General features: G+C 35.2%; 1 protein-coding gene across 1 annotated transcript in view; it reads right to left on the bottom strand.

The window, feature by feature from the left end:
* Positions 1-6,553: 6,553 nt before the first annotated feature.
* Positions 6,554-17,532, bottom strand: part of LOC138933742 (dual specificity tyrosine-phosphorylation-regulated kinase 2) — a 32,030-nt gene continuing 21,051 nt past the window's right edge. The window contains exon 3 of the mRNA XM_070296721.1: positions 6,554-8,814. Within this exon, the coding sequence (XP_070152822.1) occupies positions 7,312-8,814 (1,503 nt within the window). The 3' untranslated portion in view covers positions 6,554-7,311. The remainder of the gene's footprint in view (positions 8,815-17,532) is intronic.

Raw genomic sequence — 17,532 nt, 5'->3', positions numbered from 1 at the left:
TCGATTTTTCCTTTTTCTAATTTCTCATACAATCGCTCGTTCGTTTCTCTCACTTTGCGTTGTCTCGATACGTTCGTATACGATTAATCTCAAATATATTATTTTTCCGGTTATATTTCACATCCTATTTACTTCTGCGGTTAAAAATTTACCACCAACGATCCACGAGTCGAGATTGATTGTCCTCGATCACTGAATGCCGTGAATCGAGAGAATCCGATACACTAATCGAGCTATAAAGTTCTGTACGTCGTGTATATGATTTATGTTTCGTTAAACATTCATGCTCGAAATTAACGATTTAAACAACGCTATGAATGACATTAAAACGCGATATTGAAAACTTAATTTATTTGTCAGAATCACGTTAGGTACTATCGACGAAGGAAACTAAATTATGGAATTATATTGTATAGCAAAAATTATTTATTTACGAATTTGCCACAAATATCTTGCGTCTTTTTTTTTATTATAATATAATCCACAAAGTAGCAATGTACACATGTGTATATTCGAATGTACGTATATTAATAAAGCTATTTGCCGTTCCTGATCCAAAAATGACAGTGCGTGTATCGAGTTCGCGTTTGATAGACGAATTTTCATAGAAGTCCCATAGGATTAATATACTAGTGTATGGTATGTTACTAGTATATGGATTCTGTTTTATCGCTGTACTTTACCTGGATACTCTATATCAAAAACATGCATTTTTCTCTCTCTCATTTGTCACACTTACATCAGCACACCCATGCACATCAGCTTCTTTTAAATCTGCGCTCAACTAAAATAATTGAAAAGGTAATCAGCAAATATGTATAACGCGCGATATTTCTCAGATAATTTATAAATTAAAGATGTTAAAGGAACATCGTTTGTGAGGATTAAAAGGAATAAGATCGCCACGAATTTTGCACAAGTGCAACGAAAATGATTCGTTAGTCTTTTTACATTATGAGAAATCTCCGAAACATTTCAAATAATCGAAACATACAGTTTTAAATGGAAAATCATTTTTTTATATCGAGCGTTATAAATCTAGGATTTATCTCGTTGATGTCACAGAATACGTTGCGTAAATAGCGAGAGAAAGCGTCGAATCTTAAATCCAGAAGCAGAAAGACGAGAAAAATAGGAAAGATCGATTATTATCTCGTGCAGCTCTCCAAAAGAACAGCCTTTATGCAATCTTCCTCGAGATCAGTCGATGACAATTGGCGAGTGGCTTTGTGTCGCGAAATTGCAGAGGCAACCGGGAGTGTTGTAAACGTGAATCACATTAAAACAGTGAGGAGATAAATTAAGAAATGGTCATTAGTTAACACGTCGAGTGCCGCATTCAACATGTCGCAGCGTTAAATATTGTTGATTAAATTTTGTCAGGGTATGTATTTGGATTACAGAAACATGTAACGTTTCTGTAGTCGGAAAACACAAACTCATAATATTTTACGTCCGTTAAAACACGTATGTCGTAAAAAAAGCAGAAAAAAGATTCGATTTCGTTACAACTGTTGCTTAAATGTAACATAATCATCCGACAAAAGTCAGAATACACGATCTATATTTAACGAAAATATAATAATACGAAAAAACGTCCATATTTACTGCAAGAAAGAATGATATAAGTTTGAAATTGAATATAAAATTATGCCAGATAATTATTACGAGTCAGAGTCTTTCGTTGAACAATCGTTTATTATCTTCAGTTACTGCCCGAAATTTTTATAAGCAATCATAAAATATACAGGTATCTAAATATTATTTGTTTTTTCGAAAAAAATTTATCTCTTAATTATCGCCAAGAAATATTTATGTATATACAATATTTTTTAATAGTACTACTAAATTAATAGTAGTATATTATTTTATTTATTACACACTATTTTATTTATTACACAATGTACACTTAAGCGCATTCGCGAATGCAATCTTACTAGATGTATAATAGTAATTTCTTTGTATGCAACATTAGCAAATCGTCGCCGGCACTCCACATGTTAAAATTCGCGACAAATGGGGAAATGGAGACTAGGTAAATGCATAGATGAGCCAGCTTGTAAAAAAAGCGTGGCGCCTATCTATAACAAATTATCGGCAGTGATAGTCCGATCTCGGCGCAGCAAATTATCGTTCAAGTATTGCGCGCGCTGATCGTCGAGACCGATCGATACGTGTTGTTCTTTTTCGATCGACTTTTGGGACTTGGCGGAGCAACGACGGATTACGGTTTACTTTTCTAGGATTTGGTGAGAAGCGCCGGTTAACACTTTCACGGCCAGTCGTTATCATTCGACGTGATTAACATTTTCAAATGCAAATTGCGCGACGCGATAATCTCGATGTCCGACATAATCGTTATTGTTACGGACGAACCGAAAATCTACAAAATAATATTGCTAAAAAATTAATAGGACTATGTACTATTATTACTGCATGCCAAATACAAAATAATCGGATGTGATTCTTTCGCGTTTAGAATCGATTAAAGATCAAGAAAATCCAAACTTAAAATCCTTGTCACAAACGTCGTCTCGTGTTTTCCAACGCATCACTGGACCGGATACTCAAAGCTGAATCGATATCCAGTATTTTTATTCACTCGGTCATCGAAAAGAGGGCAAGTATCGATCGTAAAACGTAAAAGGCCCGCTTATATCCCTTATAAATAATGTTTGTATTATTTATAAGGATATCTGAAGCGATATATTTATATAAATATACCGATACCTTTGAAGAAGGTATGGCATCGATACTCGTTCCTTGTACACCGACAGAGTGAAAGAGTAGAGGGCATCGATATTTTCGCGTTAGTATTCCTACCTACGACAGGATTAAGCTACATCGCACTTTACAAACTCATCATTCGATACATCTCGTATATAATATGATATTTTACACACACATGTATATGTATATATTTATCTACATTCGTTAGTATAAATCCCAATACGCCTAAATTCCATATCACAAAGACATGCCGTTCGGTCTATCACGATTTTTATAACCGCCGCCGATCGCTCATCCTTCTCGAGCTTAATCGACTTCGTCGCTACTGTCATTGCCGTTGCATCGACACCCTTTTCGCCCTTTTCTATATTATTTCTTTTATCGTCGCGTTTTACCTTCGTCATCTCGTCACTCATCCACGCTCTCAATTCTTACGACCGTTCGCCACGCACGTTTTGTCCGACTAAATTTAGCGATTTTGCATCACCGGAGTCATCGCGAGACGCGTACTTGCATTGTTCGCAAACCCGTATGTTATCGCTCTGAAAGCTACCCTGGTGTACAAATTGCTCGATGATTAAACAATCGACCACAAAGTAGCGCTTGAAATAACTCGGGGAAAAATCAATGACAATGGTAAGATAGGAAGTGATAATTAAGGCGCATTTAACGTTTAATGAAGGATGATATCCAAGAACACAAATGATGCACGTTAATCATTCTGAGTTGTGAGAGCAGTGATATATTTACACTTGAATAGAATAATATAGGAAAGAATCGATTACCGATATCAAACGGAAGCGAGTTGTGTTTTGTCTTTGTTTTTGTCTATATAAATAAATATTTACATATCATTGCTTAAATTTTTCATTAAAATAGTCATACGTAAGTAAAACGAGTCTTCATTCTGAAAAAATATGTGTCTCTAAGATAGATATGATCTATCTTAAGAACAATATTTTAAAGTCATTTCTTTCTTAAATAAACATAACAATTTAAAAAGTTCTCCGTTTCGCGATTACAATTCATCATTTATAATTTTAATTACCATTGATACGTAAGTTGATACTATTTTATATATACATATATATATATATATATATTTATTAGAATAACTTTTATATAAAAATTATTCATATATCGCGCTATATCGCATTCTTTTCTTTGAAAATAATTATAAAAGCTTATTTCTCAATTTTATATATACATAAACCATCCGTTTATTATCAGATCTATAAAATATCGATAATAGTGCGGAACTAAAATGCGGTCGCAGGACATTCAAATCGTTTAATCCGTACGAGCAAGAAAATTCCTTTCATTTTCGGATATAGTTTTTTGTTACGCGTTTTTTAAACCGCATTTTCCGCTGTAGAGACGCGACTTGTAAAACTCAATCAAATGTACCTGCGGGAGAAAAGAACATGAAAGAAGGATGATACGGGAAAAAAGAAAATTTTTACCGTGGGCGATAACCGCGGGAGGGAAAGAAGCCGAGTCGTTTTCGCTCCGATTTAATGCACATAGAGCGTGAATAATAAACGCCGAGAAGAGAATGCAGAGGGAAATTAACCCAATTAGTCCAAACGGAGACGAGAAGAGCGCAAAGTTAATAAACCCCGTGCGCGACCTCTTCGTCGTAAATTGTGCGTCACGCAGTTTATCGCGGATAAATGTAAGCGAACTACGTACGCATAGTCACGTAAATATATATTTTCCCGACGTGTCACTCCTATTAATCGACAGTGAAAATTTTCTCGCGGTGAGAATTCGCTTTTAATGAAATACGTTTTAAAACTGACCGAAATTTAAAATCGATCGAAATTCTCTAACAAGCACTTATTCATCACAAATGTCTCGCGGCAAGCCGAATATTCGCTCAAGTTTCGCAATTGTGGATTCGTATAATTAGAAATTTGATACAGAAAATCGCGTAGCTCCATATCGTGTTTTTAATCACAATAGCAAGAAAAAGGTTCATAAAAGTCTAACACGCAATTTAAAATACGTAATTAATTATGGTAATTGCGTGCATCATAAAAAAAACATCGAATGTTTCTGATTCGTTTCAACAACTGAAAGAATGTACACTAATATATAACGATAATTAAACTCGCGTATAATACAAAAAAAAAAAAAATTTACGTAAAATTTCCAAGACAAAAGTTACAAAATATAAATTTATCGCGATTCTTTTCTATATTTGTAGAACATTCTTAATAATATTTGTAAATGATTCGATTAATCGAATCCACAATCAAATCATGCGACTTATAGTTTTCACTCAAATTGGCCTTTTATCGAATCTATAACGAATTGGACATGCTAATGACATAATGATAATTTTCCTCACAAAAAATCGCACAACTCGCGATATCAAAAGAAACATTTATAAACTGATGATGCGCGCGGAAAATCAGCGTCCCTTTTCGCGTCTTTTGCGATCTAAGTCGATCTTATGATCCAAATTACGCTATTCAGTCGAGCATGCGCCACCCCGTTATTAGATCGTATCTCTCGCGAACGGCGTCGCGACGCACCGTGTTGATATATCCAACTGTATCCACGTCCTAATATCCACGTGCCATCGAATCATCCGGGTTCCCTTGGCACATTAATTATCAAGATGTTTAGTAATGATAAATAATCGCGACGACAATTGTACATTAATTATAAATCGGAGTTTATATGTTAACGTATATCAGAATTGGCGATTCTGTTCGATATCGTCATTGTCTTATCTCGGTGTAATCAGTCGCGTCGGTTTGCTGAAAAAATATGATATTGCAAGTAGGAATAAAAATGATTCGTATATCTTGCATCGTAATAAGTTTAACAGTAATAATTACATACATCTCTATATTTGTGCGTCTCATCAATTAGTCGCGATTTCTTACACTTAACAAAATAGATTTACCGTTTTAAATATCCGACATTATGTTTTATCGGACAAACAACGTTGCGAAATGCAGTCGAGCGAACGAGCATAAATGAGTATTTCGAATTATCATCAAGTGTTGTCTCTCGTTTTTTGCTTCCGAGATTCATCAGAAAGAAAGTATTGCATTCTATGAATCCACTGTACATTCCGTTACGCGAAGGATTCGACAACAACACTTCGAAACAATTGTTGTACACATTGAGTCGTTTTATATTTTATTATTATTCCGATAATTTCTCGAACATTTCAATAGAGTCCTCGAGATATTGTCGTAGCGAAAATTCGCCTTTCACCGAGGTAACCACATGTTTTCACCGAAAGCAATAATAGGAGAAATAAATCCTGTAACGAGTGGATCGAAAAGCAACGCGAAGCGACGTCGTCGCGGCCGAAGAAATACGATTCAAGGTACCAAGCCTTGCACAACGAAATAAGTGAAACCGTTATAACGCCAGCGAAAAATCCGCAAAGTTGAATCTTTTTCTAACGATTGGTTCATTCTCTTAGAAAAATTTAAGTAAAGATATCAAAGATATAATATAAACTTTTAAGTAGTATTGTTCGATCCAATGTTTGCAATACGCAATTTTTGATAGTCACAAAATTTGTTCTCGTTAATGAAACTCTGTTTCCATCTTCATTCAAATTCTCGGTTACAGGTTAACATTTCTTTTAAGACTGTACTAAAAATATTATGCAAATCTATTTTTTTTTTTTTCAGTGTTTTATTTATATAATGTAACATATAAAAGACTAATTGCGTTAAAATCATATAAATTATTGAAATCCTGTATGGAATGTATATATAATTTATATTAATTTTTATTGCCATTGTTTAATTTTGTACAACAATCTTTTAATAAAAATTAATTGTTCCAAAAATAAAAAGAAAAGATACGTTTTGTTAATTTTTCAAGGCGAATCTGAGTAAAAATGAAAATTATAGTTCCGCTATTAAGAATATATTTTGTGACTGCAGAAAATATAATATTGCAGATATAGAATTGTACATAAATATCATATGTATTTAAAAGCTTATACTGGCCTTGACTTTATTATCTTTTACTTAGATGAAACTTTTCGTTTATTTTCAAATCACCGTTATTTCTTTCGTTCAATTGAGATTTTCACGATCATTATTCCTTTTCGGAATAGTATTTCAGACTCGGGTAATTCGACCAAATGTTCAACGCGAGTTTCAAGAGGACATTTATTACTATATTTTTTTTCGCACGACACACTTCATAAAACGGATCTCTCGTGATCTCGCCAGATTATAACTATTTCACATGCCATCTACAACTAGTCACATCGGCGATTGTAGAAACGCAACGTGAATCACAGCGGTGAATCCGAGATCATTGATGAGAGGACCACCCTTCCTCGCGATCTTGAATAATCCTCGACATTAAGTCAAAGAGGCGATACAGATTGAATGTCGTCCGAACAGCAGGCAGCAAACCACAGCCGAGTTTTACGTCGGTTAACCGATACCGGATCATCCTTATCCTTGCGTATTCTTTTTATCTATGAGGAAACCGCGCGATCGTCGGATAGGAATTACTCGTTAAGAATAGCGCCGAGGACGGCAATGAGCGGATGAGTCGAAGAAGGGAGAAAGGGTGATCTCGCATCTCGGCCTATCGTCTCAACTCCTCGAAACTCTCCTGGACCGCCGGATGAAGTGCCAATACCACCCGGCTGAAGCCGCTCGAGGAGCCGTGAGAGCCGTAATTGTCATGCGACGTGCCGTTATTATTGTGCTGCTGTTGTTGCGTTTGATGCGACTGACGAGCGCGCTGCGACTTGCCGATCGTCGCTCCGTCGACGGAATTGAGCGATTGATGACTGCTACTCTGGTTCGCCCGGTGATTCCCGTGTAATTGCGACTCGGATAGACAACCGTAAGGTCCAATGGGGTAAGAATCGAAGATCGTTACCGGCAATTCGCTCGTGCGCTCTCTCTGCTGTTGACGATCGGTTTTGCTCGCGGGGATATCGCCGGTTGCCGCATTGTTACCGCCTTGCAACTGGCTATTGATTTTGCTGGAGCTCCTGCTACTTACGGAATTGAGCGATTGATGACCGCTGCTCAGTCCTCCTCCCGCTGCACCCCAAGTGTTACCATGCAATTGGGAAGCGCCATACGACGAGTAGCCCGCGTAATTAGACACCACGTCCTCCACTAAGCGGTTTCCTCTTTGCTGACCGGTCGTTTTGCTCGTGGCAATATCATCGCTGGTGTTATTGCCACTCTGCAGACTGTTAGCCTTGCTGGAAGAACTTCTGCCGCCACCACTGATGGAATTGAGCGATTGGTGGCCACTGCTCAGTCCTCCCGTCGTGCCCCAAGTACTACCGTGCAATTGGGACGCGCCGTACGATGAATAACCCACATAAGTAGACACTACGTCCTCTACCAATCGGTTTCCCCTTTGCTGGCCCGTCGTCTTGCTCGTGGCGATGTCGTCGTTGGTGTTATTACCACTCTGCAGACTGTTGGTCTTGCTAGAACTCCTGCTGCCGGACGCGGACGTTCTTAAGGTAGGTCCGCCAGTGGTCGCGGGCTGCGCCGACGTAACCGCCGGTAGCGTATCGTTCTTATCGCCCGGCGGCCTCGGCAGTCGACGGCGCAGCCACGGATGCCTGAGTGCCTTGTTGGGCGTCATCCGGTACTCTGGCTCCCACACGAGACAACGTCTTAAAAAGTCCAGGAACAACATGTCATCGCAGCCCTTGAGGGCGCGCTCGAGATCGTGCGAGCCCGGCGGACCACGTAGCTTCCCTCGTCTCGATAGACCCCCGCTTAGCACTGTCGTTCCGTCCGGCATCGCCGTCGCGGTGCAGTACTTCGGGTAGCCCTTCGAGCTGATGAACTGGCGCGACCGTTTCGAGTTCTGTAGCAGCCGCTGCGGCGGCATGCCCAGCATCTCGATGATACACGCCAGCTGGTCCGCCTCGTCCTCGCCCGGCAGCAGCGGGAAGCCGGTAAAGAGCTCCGCCAGGATGCAACCGAGGCTCCACATATCGATCGGCATACCATATCTTGCACCCAGTATTACCTCCGGTGCTCGGTAAAAGCGACTTTGGATGTAAGTATATACCCGTTGATTTTCATAACAGCTCGAGCCGAAATCTATCACCTGAAACATGCGGAACGGTCTTGTTAATACGCAGATTAATGCAATTATAAATAATACAACTAATAATTACATAACAATTTATATTAATAAAATATTAAATCGAGAAATGCGGTAGCTTATCACGCTCTCTGAGTGATATAATAAGTATAAACTCTTTCCGAAATATAATTTAAAAAAGATAAATATATTAAATAATATTTAATTAAATATTTAATCAGAATTTTTTTTTATAATATCAATTTTGACAAATCTAAATTTTACGTTTTTGTGAAAATAAAATTGCTTTTTTTTTTTTTTCTGGAAAAAAGTACGATAATATATATTATAATATATTTGATATAGAATGCGGTATACATATATCTATTATTGATTTGTGATGTGACATATTATACTGCTGTGTGCACGTACATAGAATTACTCATGAGAATCGATTAAATTCGTATAAAGCTCGGGTTCGTTAATTATTTCTACGCACAAAGACAGCGATAGAGTAATGGCGCAAAGCGAGATGCACTCTATACATGTATGGTATATCTGTTTCTGGTCCGTTGTAGATATGTGGCCCGCGTAAAATAAGGCGCGTGTATCATTTATGATGCACCTGGCAGCGAACGTGTCAAAGTGACGGTCCGATAATTTTACCTCACGTTTATGGAACATAAACAACGTTTCAGTCACAACGTGCCTCAGTAACGATGCATAATCGCACAGTGCTTAAAAAAAGCACGTCTGCGAGAGCCGCAAATACCTTATATCGATACCTTGTATCGTTTTATCACATACTTCATAATAATCTTTATTCATTTTCAGAAATAATATTTAATTAATATATATTTTTAATATATATATATATATTTAAATATTTATTTTATTTATATAATAATTAAATTATTTATGATATATCTTCAAAATGTTTATGATAGTGTTATCAAGTTTTTTTCAATACTTTTCAAGGAATTATGATATAAAGATAGTGAATGAATATCACGCGATTCGAATAATAATCCCGTGCCTTCTGGCCTACTTTAATATTTCGGGTAACATCGCTTCTTTCGCGTGTATAGCGAATAGAAACGGCGCGTTGGAGATTGTCCAGGATTCAACCGGCTCGCTTTAGATTTGGCTACTTGGTCGCGACTTCAGTGAGCTATAATTCTCGACGATCGATACCTGATACGCGAGCTCCGATGAAATTTCCGCCTAAAAATAGTCTCTTCATAGATCAAGAAATCGACGTGCCCTGGCATCGATATCGACACATTTATACATATTGTTAATATTGTAATATCGCGTTTTTAAACTAAAAAGTGATTTCCAAACTAAAACTGTGGAGAATGAAATTTTTCCTTTTTATTTTCGCTTATTAATCAAGATTTTTAAAAATTTTAACAAGGATAAAAAAAATCTATCTTAATATGTATAGGGTATATTTTTTTCTAGGTTCTTCCTATCGTAACAACAACCAGAAATGTATTCTAATAATATCATGATTTATGTATGTAACATAAATCATTATATAAATCGTCGATAACATTTTAAATATCTCCTAAAATCCCCTTTAATTAAAATATTCCATTTAATTTTCTAATTAAAAAATAGACCTGAACAAACAGAAGGAATCCGCAATTGGAGAAAAGCAGAAGAGAATTATTATCTAGGACATCTTGTATATTTCGATTTATTACACGCAATAACGAGCAAGAGAAAATAACTCGCAAGTAATCAAAACTCATAATCATGAAAATATAATTCGCACCGTATATTTTCAGTATCTAGCGCACGTTTTACGGTATATAAATATCATATTCTTTTGAATTATACAGAAGAAGAATAAATATTTTACGGAAAGAGTATCACACTATTTTTAAAAGAATTAATTGCTTCAATTTCATAAAAAATAAGCATCTTATAATAAAAAAATACATTTATAATGTCTTAGAGAGTGATAGAATTAGTTATCTTTAAAGGATCTTAATTATTATTAAAAATCGATAAACGAATTTTCATTTCGCGTGGCAAGATCTGTCAATTGGGTTTATTGAGAAAAATAGGAAATAAGGCTTTGATTATTTTGCGCTCGATGTCCTGCATTTCATTTGACCCCCTGGCAGACAGTAAATAGTTTTCACATCATCGTGACTAAACGTTCAGGTTGATCAGTTTCAAGGGGCGACCGAGCAGTTGGCCGGAAGTTTTCGCAGGGTGCACTTTTGGCGGAAGTGCCCGCTATATACAGACATCCTAAATCGATTTACCTCTGTGAAACTGGCATCTCATTTATATAATTTCGATATTATTTAAAAGATTTTAGCATTTTTCTTCAAATATTAAAAAGTTAATTTCTGAAATTATTAGACCGAGTTTTCGATAAGCTTCAAGAAGAGTTTCGATATAAGAACAAAATAAAAAAATAACAAAGATATAAAGTATCAACTTCACATTCTGATTATATGATTTTTTTTTTTTTTTTTAAATACTTGACACATATAATTATAATATCTCACAAAAATGAAATTGGCAAAAATTTTTAACTTGCAAAAACATGCATATTGCCTTTTAATAATTCTTCGATTTAATAATTCTTCCTTGTTTTCGAAACTATCTTCTGTTACAATTTATTGTTTCGATGAGTGTTTACCATGTGTATATAATATATTCACCCCTGCATATATACAGCTGCAGCAATGCAGGATTTCCGTGGGGAATGCGAGCAGAGGGATCACGACCTCACCTTTATAAACTGTCACAAAAATTGATTGAGAATTATCTTCTCTAAAATTAGTAGCTTATTTTTAGAATTTTCCTACAATTGATAAAGTTTCGACTCTTCCTCAAATAGTTCTAAAAAAAAAATTAAGAGAATCGCGTGACATTGTGTAAAATCATGAAATTTTGCACATTTGCAATTATTATACTATAGTATCAGTTTTACATAATACTCTTTGAACACATTAATTTTCAATCTCTTATTTTCTATTCTTTTCGAGATTCTCGATTATCCTCAAAGAGATCGTATTAATCTTTTTCACGAGATAGATCCATTTTTAATTTATGAAAATCTCTAATGAAAAGATCTTTTTTAATATTTCAATGTTGCTCGCTTTAATGCAAATTACGAGCAAAATTAATTTAGATATTAACACAAAAGCAATAAACGGGAAAGTATAAATATATTTATACCTACAGCGTTTTAATTTATAATCTCGGGTTTTTTGCAGTGATTTCTTTTTCTTTTCGGGTAATAATCGCAGGAAAGGAAGCGCCGCCTGTTATGAAAGGGCGCTTATGTAAGCCATCTCCGGCGTCGAGACCCTTTATCGTACCTCGCGCAATGAGAAAGATATGATGGAGAGAATATTTATTCCGCGGTTACTCTCCCGTTCCGCGAACACAGCAATAAAAGAAGGAGAAGATTCATTCCCCTAATTGAAACGCGCGTCGGTTTCGCTTCCGAGGTAACAGGTGGTGCCTATACGTATACCACAATATTCGATGCAAGTTCGAAAAAAAATCTTCTGCCATGTCACTTTCCCTAAACTGTGTGTGATACTAGTATTATATACCAGTCCGTTTCTTAATCCTGCAAAATTTTCATTCTATAAGAAAACCATTCGCTTCGTGTTATCTAATTGCAAAATCATAATAAGATTGGCAATATTTCGTTATCACAAATAATGTCTATGTTTATTAAATCGTAAGTGATACAGAACGAAGCGACATTTTGAACGCGAATAATGGAACGTGATATTCGCAATTGAAATGATGAGTAGTTTAATCTTAAGCCAAACCTATTGTGCAGTTTCGTATTGCGTAATACTATAATTAAACTGGTAATATCATTCCGATAATTATTTCACGATGTATAGTGCATAGGAACAATCTGGTTAAATGTCATATGCCGTATTAAATGAGCGATCATATGATTCTATCTCGTATACAGACAGAAAAATTCTTTCATTGCCGGCGATTGTCGAAACGTAACACGATTAATATGATAAAATTTGAGTAAATTGTGAAAATTTGACGCAGAAAAGAATAATTATCTTTTCGTATTCCAATCCAATCGCAGCCAATCCAATGAATAGATAATACATACACATTTATTATAAAAGGGGAATTCTTTTATCTCGTCAAAAAAAATTTTTTTTTTTTACGAAAAATTATTTATTGCTTCACGATGCTATAATTATATTTAATTTCAGTATAATCTATAAAAAACAATATATAATAATTTTACTACATTTTTAGTATTGCAAACTCTTTCATTAATGGGACACTTTTCTTACGGGAAGATAAACTCCAAATCGATTAAAACTGGTAAAAATATATACGGCGGTCCATATATGCAAATGTGTGCGGGTATGTAGGTCTTACACAAAGCCTTCAATTAAAGCGCACGTTGCGCCTTTGACATATCCGTAATCACCGCCATTGTGCACGCTGCCAATGAACACCATCGTTCATGGGCGTCGATTTGTTTTATCGATGGACAATGAGTTAGAAACCGTCGGTGAACCCTGACCTTTGTTAAAAATCTATTTCACGCTCGGATGATACTTGCAGATCGTAAATTCGCGTTTTTATTCGCCGACACTCGCACATCGCGGTAAATTAATTATCGTTAATTGGAATAGATGCATCCATATAAATGGCCAGGTTACATCGCTTTTAATTCTGAAATTAATGTAAATAATAATCAAAAAATCTGCAAACGACGGGATCGCGTCGTAAATTTCATCGTCCTATTCGACGTCCAATTTTTACAGAATATACTTTGGAATAGTTGAGATTCTTTGAAAGTTTGCCCAACAATTGGTCGATTATACTAGTACAATATATATATATAGCTACTGTTCAAGATGCAAACCGTATGATCCGTAAGATCATCGGACATTTATTTTAACCATCTCCTTCCAACTTTTATCCCTCTCGAAAGTTAAATTCTTAGTTTGAATGTCGTTTAACTCTTAGGATTAGCAGCAGTGAAAATGCGCGAATCAAACATCGTTATTCGTCTCTAATACTATTGTTTAAATCACAACTAATGAAACCATAGTAATGTGATCGAATGCAAAATTTAAAAAAAATAATTAAACTATAAAAAATTTTTACCTTCTGATCTTTACCCTTATCTAATCTTTTTAAAATATTACGAAAATATTTTATCCTTTTATACGTATTTTGTTGAGAGTTTCTCTTGTAATTATATAACTTCTTAAAAATTATTTAGCACGATATCACTTAATGATAGCATATTCAATGTACATGCCAACCCACGCAAAAAAAAAAAAAAAAAAAAAAAAATAGATTTTCTAGCATGTACCACTTTCGAAATATTGGAAAGCGTACATTGAAGATACATTTCTTTGCTCAATTTGAGGCGGAAAGTCATGTTACTCCATGCGTTGCGGCATACGACAGGTTGATACGCATTTATTACCTCGTAAGATATTAACGTCAACTTCTTATGCATTATTTCGCAAGAAAGTAAACATTGCCAACGAGAGAGATCCTCATCGCGCTCCTGTAATTACCGTAAAAGCTCCGACGAGATCCGGTATATCGCCTGTACCTCTGCTTAAGCACTCGCGATTAAGCCGTCTTTTCTATTTACTTCATAAATTTAGACATTAGAAGCTTGTTTTACGTTGCAACGTGAAGCAGTTATTCGAGATAACTAGCACAAGTCGTACCCCTTTAATTAATACAAAATAATTTTAAATCTTGATTACACGATTGCAATTTACGACCAATAAATTTCCAACCATATATTGCTAGAAGATGGAAACGTATGGTATCGTCAGCATATTTCCTAATGGTCATCTATGATATAGATTATAATATTACAAATATATTATAAATCACAAATTTTTATTTTCAAAAATATTCCTGAAGAGAATAGAAAAGAGAAGGAATTCGTTCACTTAACATATTAAAAAAAAAAAAAAAAAAATATTGTTATGTTTATCGTGATTAATTTTATTTATAGAGTTGACAGTTTTACAACTTGTTATTACAACTTCTTTAAATATTTGCGACCTTTATGATATTTATTTGCGATATTAAATTTTGGTTATCTTGGCGAGAATTGTCGAGTGACAATATTATGATAGTCTAATCGTGTTAGTTTTTCAAAACAATATACCAAGCGCCAATGAAGAAATATCAGACAGCTGTATTTCGTCAATATTTTTCTCCGAAATGACCTAGATTTCTGTTTGTCCTATCAATATTTCGCAAGAAAAATTTAACGTGTCGAATCCCCATCGTAGATACGACGTATAATAAAGAGGAGATCCATTATACGCAGTCCATTATAATAGAACTAATAAAAATTTCCCGTAAATTCATTCAGCGAATAATAATAACAGGCATGGATGTTTATACCGGATCGATTGTCGTTTAATGAACCGAGCAATTATTATCTTAATCATTTTGAGAGGAAATGATATACATATATATTTAACCTACATTTGTGATAAAAAAAAAAAGAGAGCATGATAAAATTGTGAGAAAATTATTTTTCCGTTTTTATTATTTAAATAATATATATCGATAATAGAGCGTTACAATCTATAAGGAACTATAAAATCTTTCGAATTTAAAAGAAAATTATAGACACACCTGACATAGATACCATCATGAAAAGATTAAGTTAATTCACATCATGCGCATCCTGAAAAATATATACAATAATAAAATAGATTTTTCCGCGCTCCGGTACAAATATACTCTACTGGAAAAAAGTTACAAAGGTTCTATTTCATATCCGGTGGAAAATACACGGACGTACATAAAAATACAGGTCGATCCTTCCCGTGATTCCTTTTTCCCCTAATGTCCTCGACGGTGTAATACGGTGTTATCGTCCCTCGGGACAATACCGAGAGCGGCGAACACTCTGAGTCATCATCGTCGACTGCCAAGGAAAAAAGTCCATCGCGGTCGCCACTGACGGCTCGTTACGGTCCCCCGTTCGTCGTTATACTCAGCAGGCGAGCAAGCGATCGATCGATAATGCTTTCTGGCCATTTCTAGAATCCCAGCTTCGCGCGATAAAATCGTCTGCAGTCGTGCGCGACGCCGCGATGACGCATCATCAAAAAAACCGCGTCGAGGTCAGGATCGCGTCTCGTCTAGCCGGAAATATATCGTTTATCTTTTGACCGACCTCAGTTAACCGATATGTCCATCGTTCATGTCAACTTAAATACGAACCAATCGTCCGTGAGACGTGAGAACACTTTTTTGTTCCAAAAGATAAAATCTTAAAAATAATATTGGCGAGAAATAGATACACACGTGGAAAAATGGTGGTTTGCATTATTATAAATTTATATCATGTATATATTTAAGAATTAAATGAAATGGGTATATCAAGTGAGAAATCACAGACGGAAAATTGTGTGGTTTCTCGTTTTGGACGGTATTTCTGACAGTGATAATATATGCGTCACGTGGGATGTAAAAAATATTATTAAATATAAAATGTATATATTATGTGCGCCAGTATTATTATATCGTCAATTTATTATGCCGATAGTCCTCGGATGTACTATATATTTTGTAAAAAAAATTTATGCGCTGTCGATTCCTTTTAAACAGGTTATTACAAAGGAATCAACAACACATAATGTTTGCTATTACGGACAGATCAACAGCATATAAATAGTTAGAGGAACCATCTGATATTTTTATTAAGTGAAGGAACGCTTCATAATTTTCACAGAAATCGTGTATCATACCCAAGGTCGTGTCTGACCGGAAATACTTCAGCTGCTTCAGGTCTTGACTCCAACACTATTCCATCCTTGAGAACAATCGATGCACGTTATACGCAGTTTCATTTTAGTAAATAATTTCGTAAAAGTGCGTGTTACATCACTAAGATATTATAATAACATTTATTAATCACATTATATATTTAGAAATGCGGAGAGACTGCTATCAATATACTGTGTGTATCTTTCTTCACGTTCAATTTTTTGAAGATTTTAAGCAGCAGGAAAGAGTTTTTAAATTCCTATAGATCAATTCAGTTTCACTTACGATTGGATTGAATATTTCATTATAAAAGAGAGCTTTTTCTTCAAGATAGGCTAAATAATAAAGATACTCTCTCAGGAATTTCCGTAAAAGAAGGAAAATATATTTTGCCTTTCTATATGTAACAGCTTTTACAGAGCAGACATGCGACAGTTAATTTAACTCGTATTTAAAATAAACCTACACAATTTATATTTATTTTTTTATCTGACAATATATAAAGATATATCATAAAACTAAAAAAAAAAAAAAAAAAAAAAAATTATTTTTAATATTTAAAGAGGAACATGGGAAGGGGGAGAAAGAGTAATATATATAATAATATCGCAAAAATCAATAAATCACAGGATTTGATTAGATAAAGTCTCGACTATCTTTTTCGTAAACTGATAATTTAATTTAAAAAAATTGTCTTTTTCGCGTTTCCACAAATTTTTTGCATGCGTTCATTTTTCATCAAAAGTATAGGTCGACACATCGATTTTTCCAGTGTAATCTTATAAATTATATCAGACGCGTCGCGAGGAATCCTTTTTTTTTTCTATGACGTAATAAAATCTCTTATGGAAAGAGCGGATTCGCATTCCGTGACAACACGCAAACTTTATTCCGTCATACGGCGGATCGCGGAAGATTGAAAATGTCGTCGCGTTTCGCCGGGAAATAATTTGT

The sequence above is a fragment of the Polyergus mexicanus genome, unplaced genomic scaffold, assembly GCF_030449975.1.
Source record: "Polyergus mexicanus isolate NDT 795.1 unplaced genomic scaffold, iyPolMexi1.0 SCAF_5, whole genome shotgun sequence".
Classification (NCBI taxonomy): Eukaryota; Metazoa; Arthropoda; class Insecta; order Hymenoptera; family Formicidae; genus Polyergus; species Polyergus mexicanus.
Note: the sequence above shows the minus strand (reverse complement) of the source record. Positions and strands in the feature narration are given on the sequence as shown.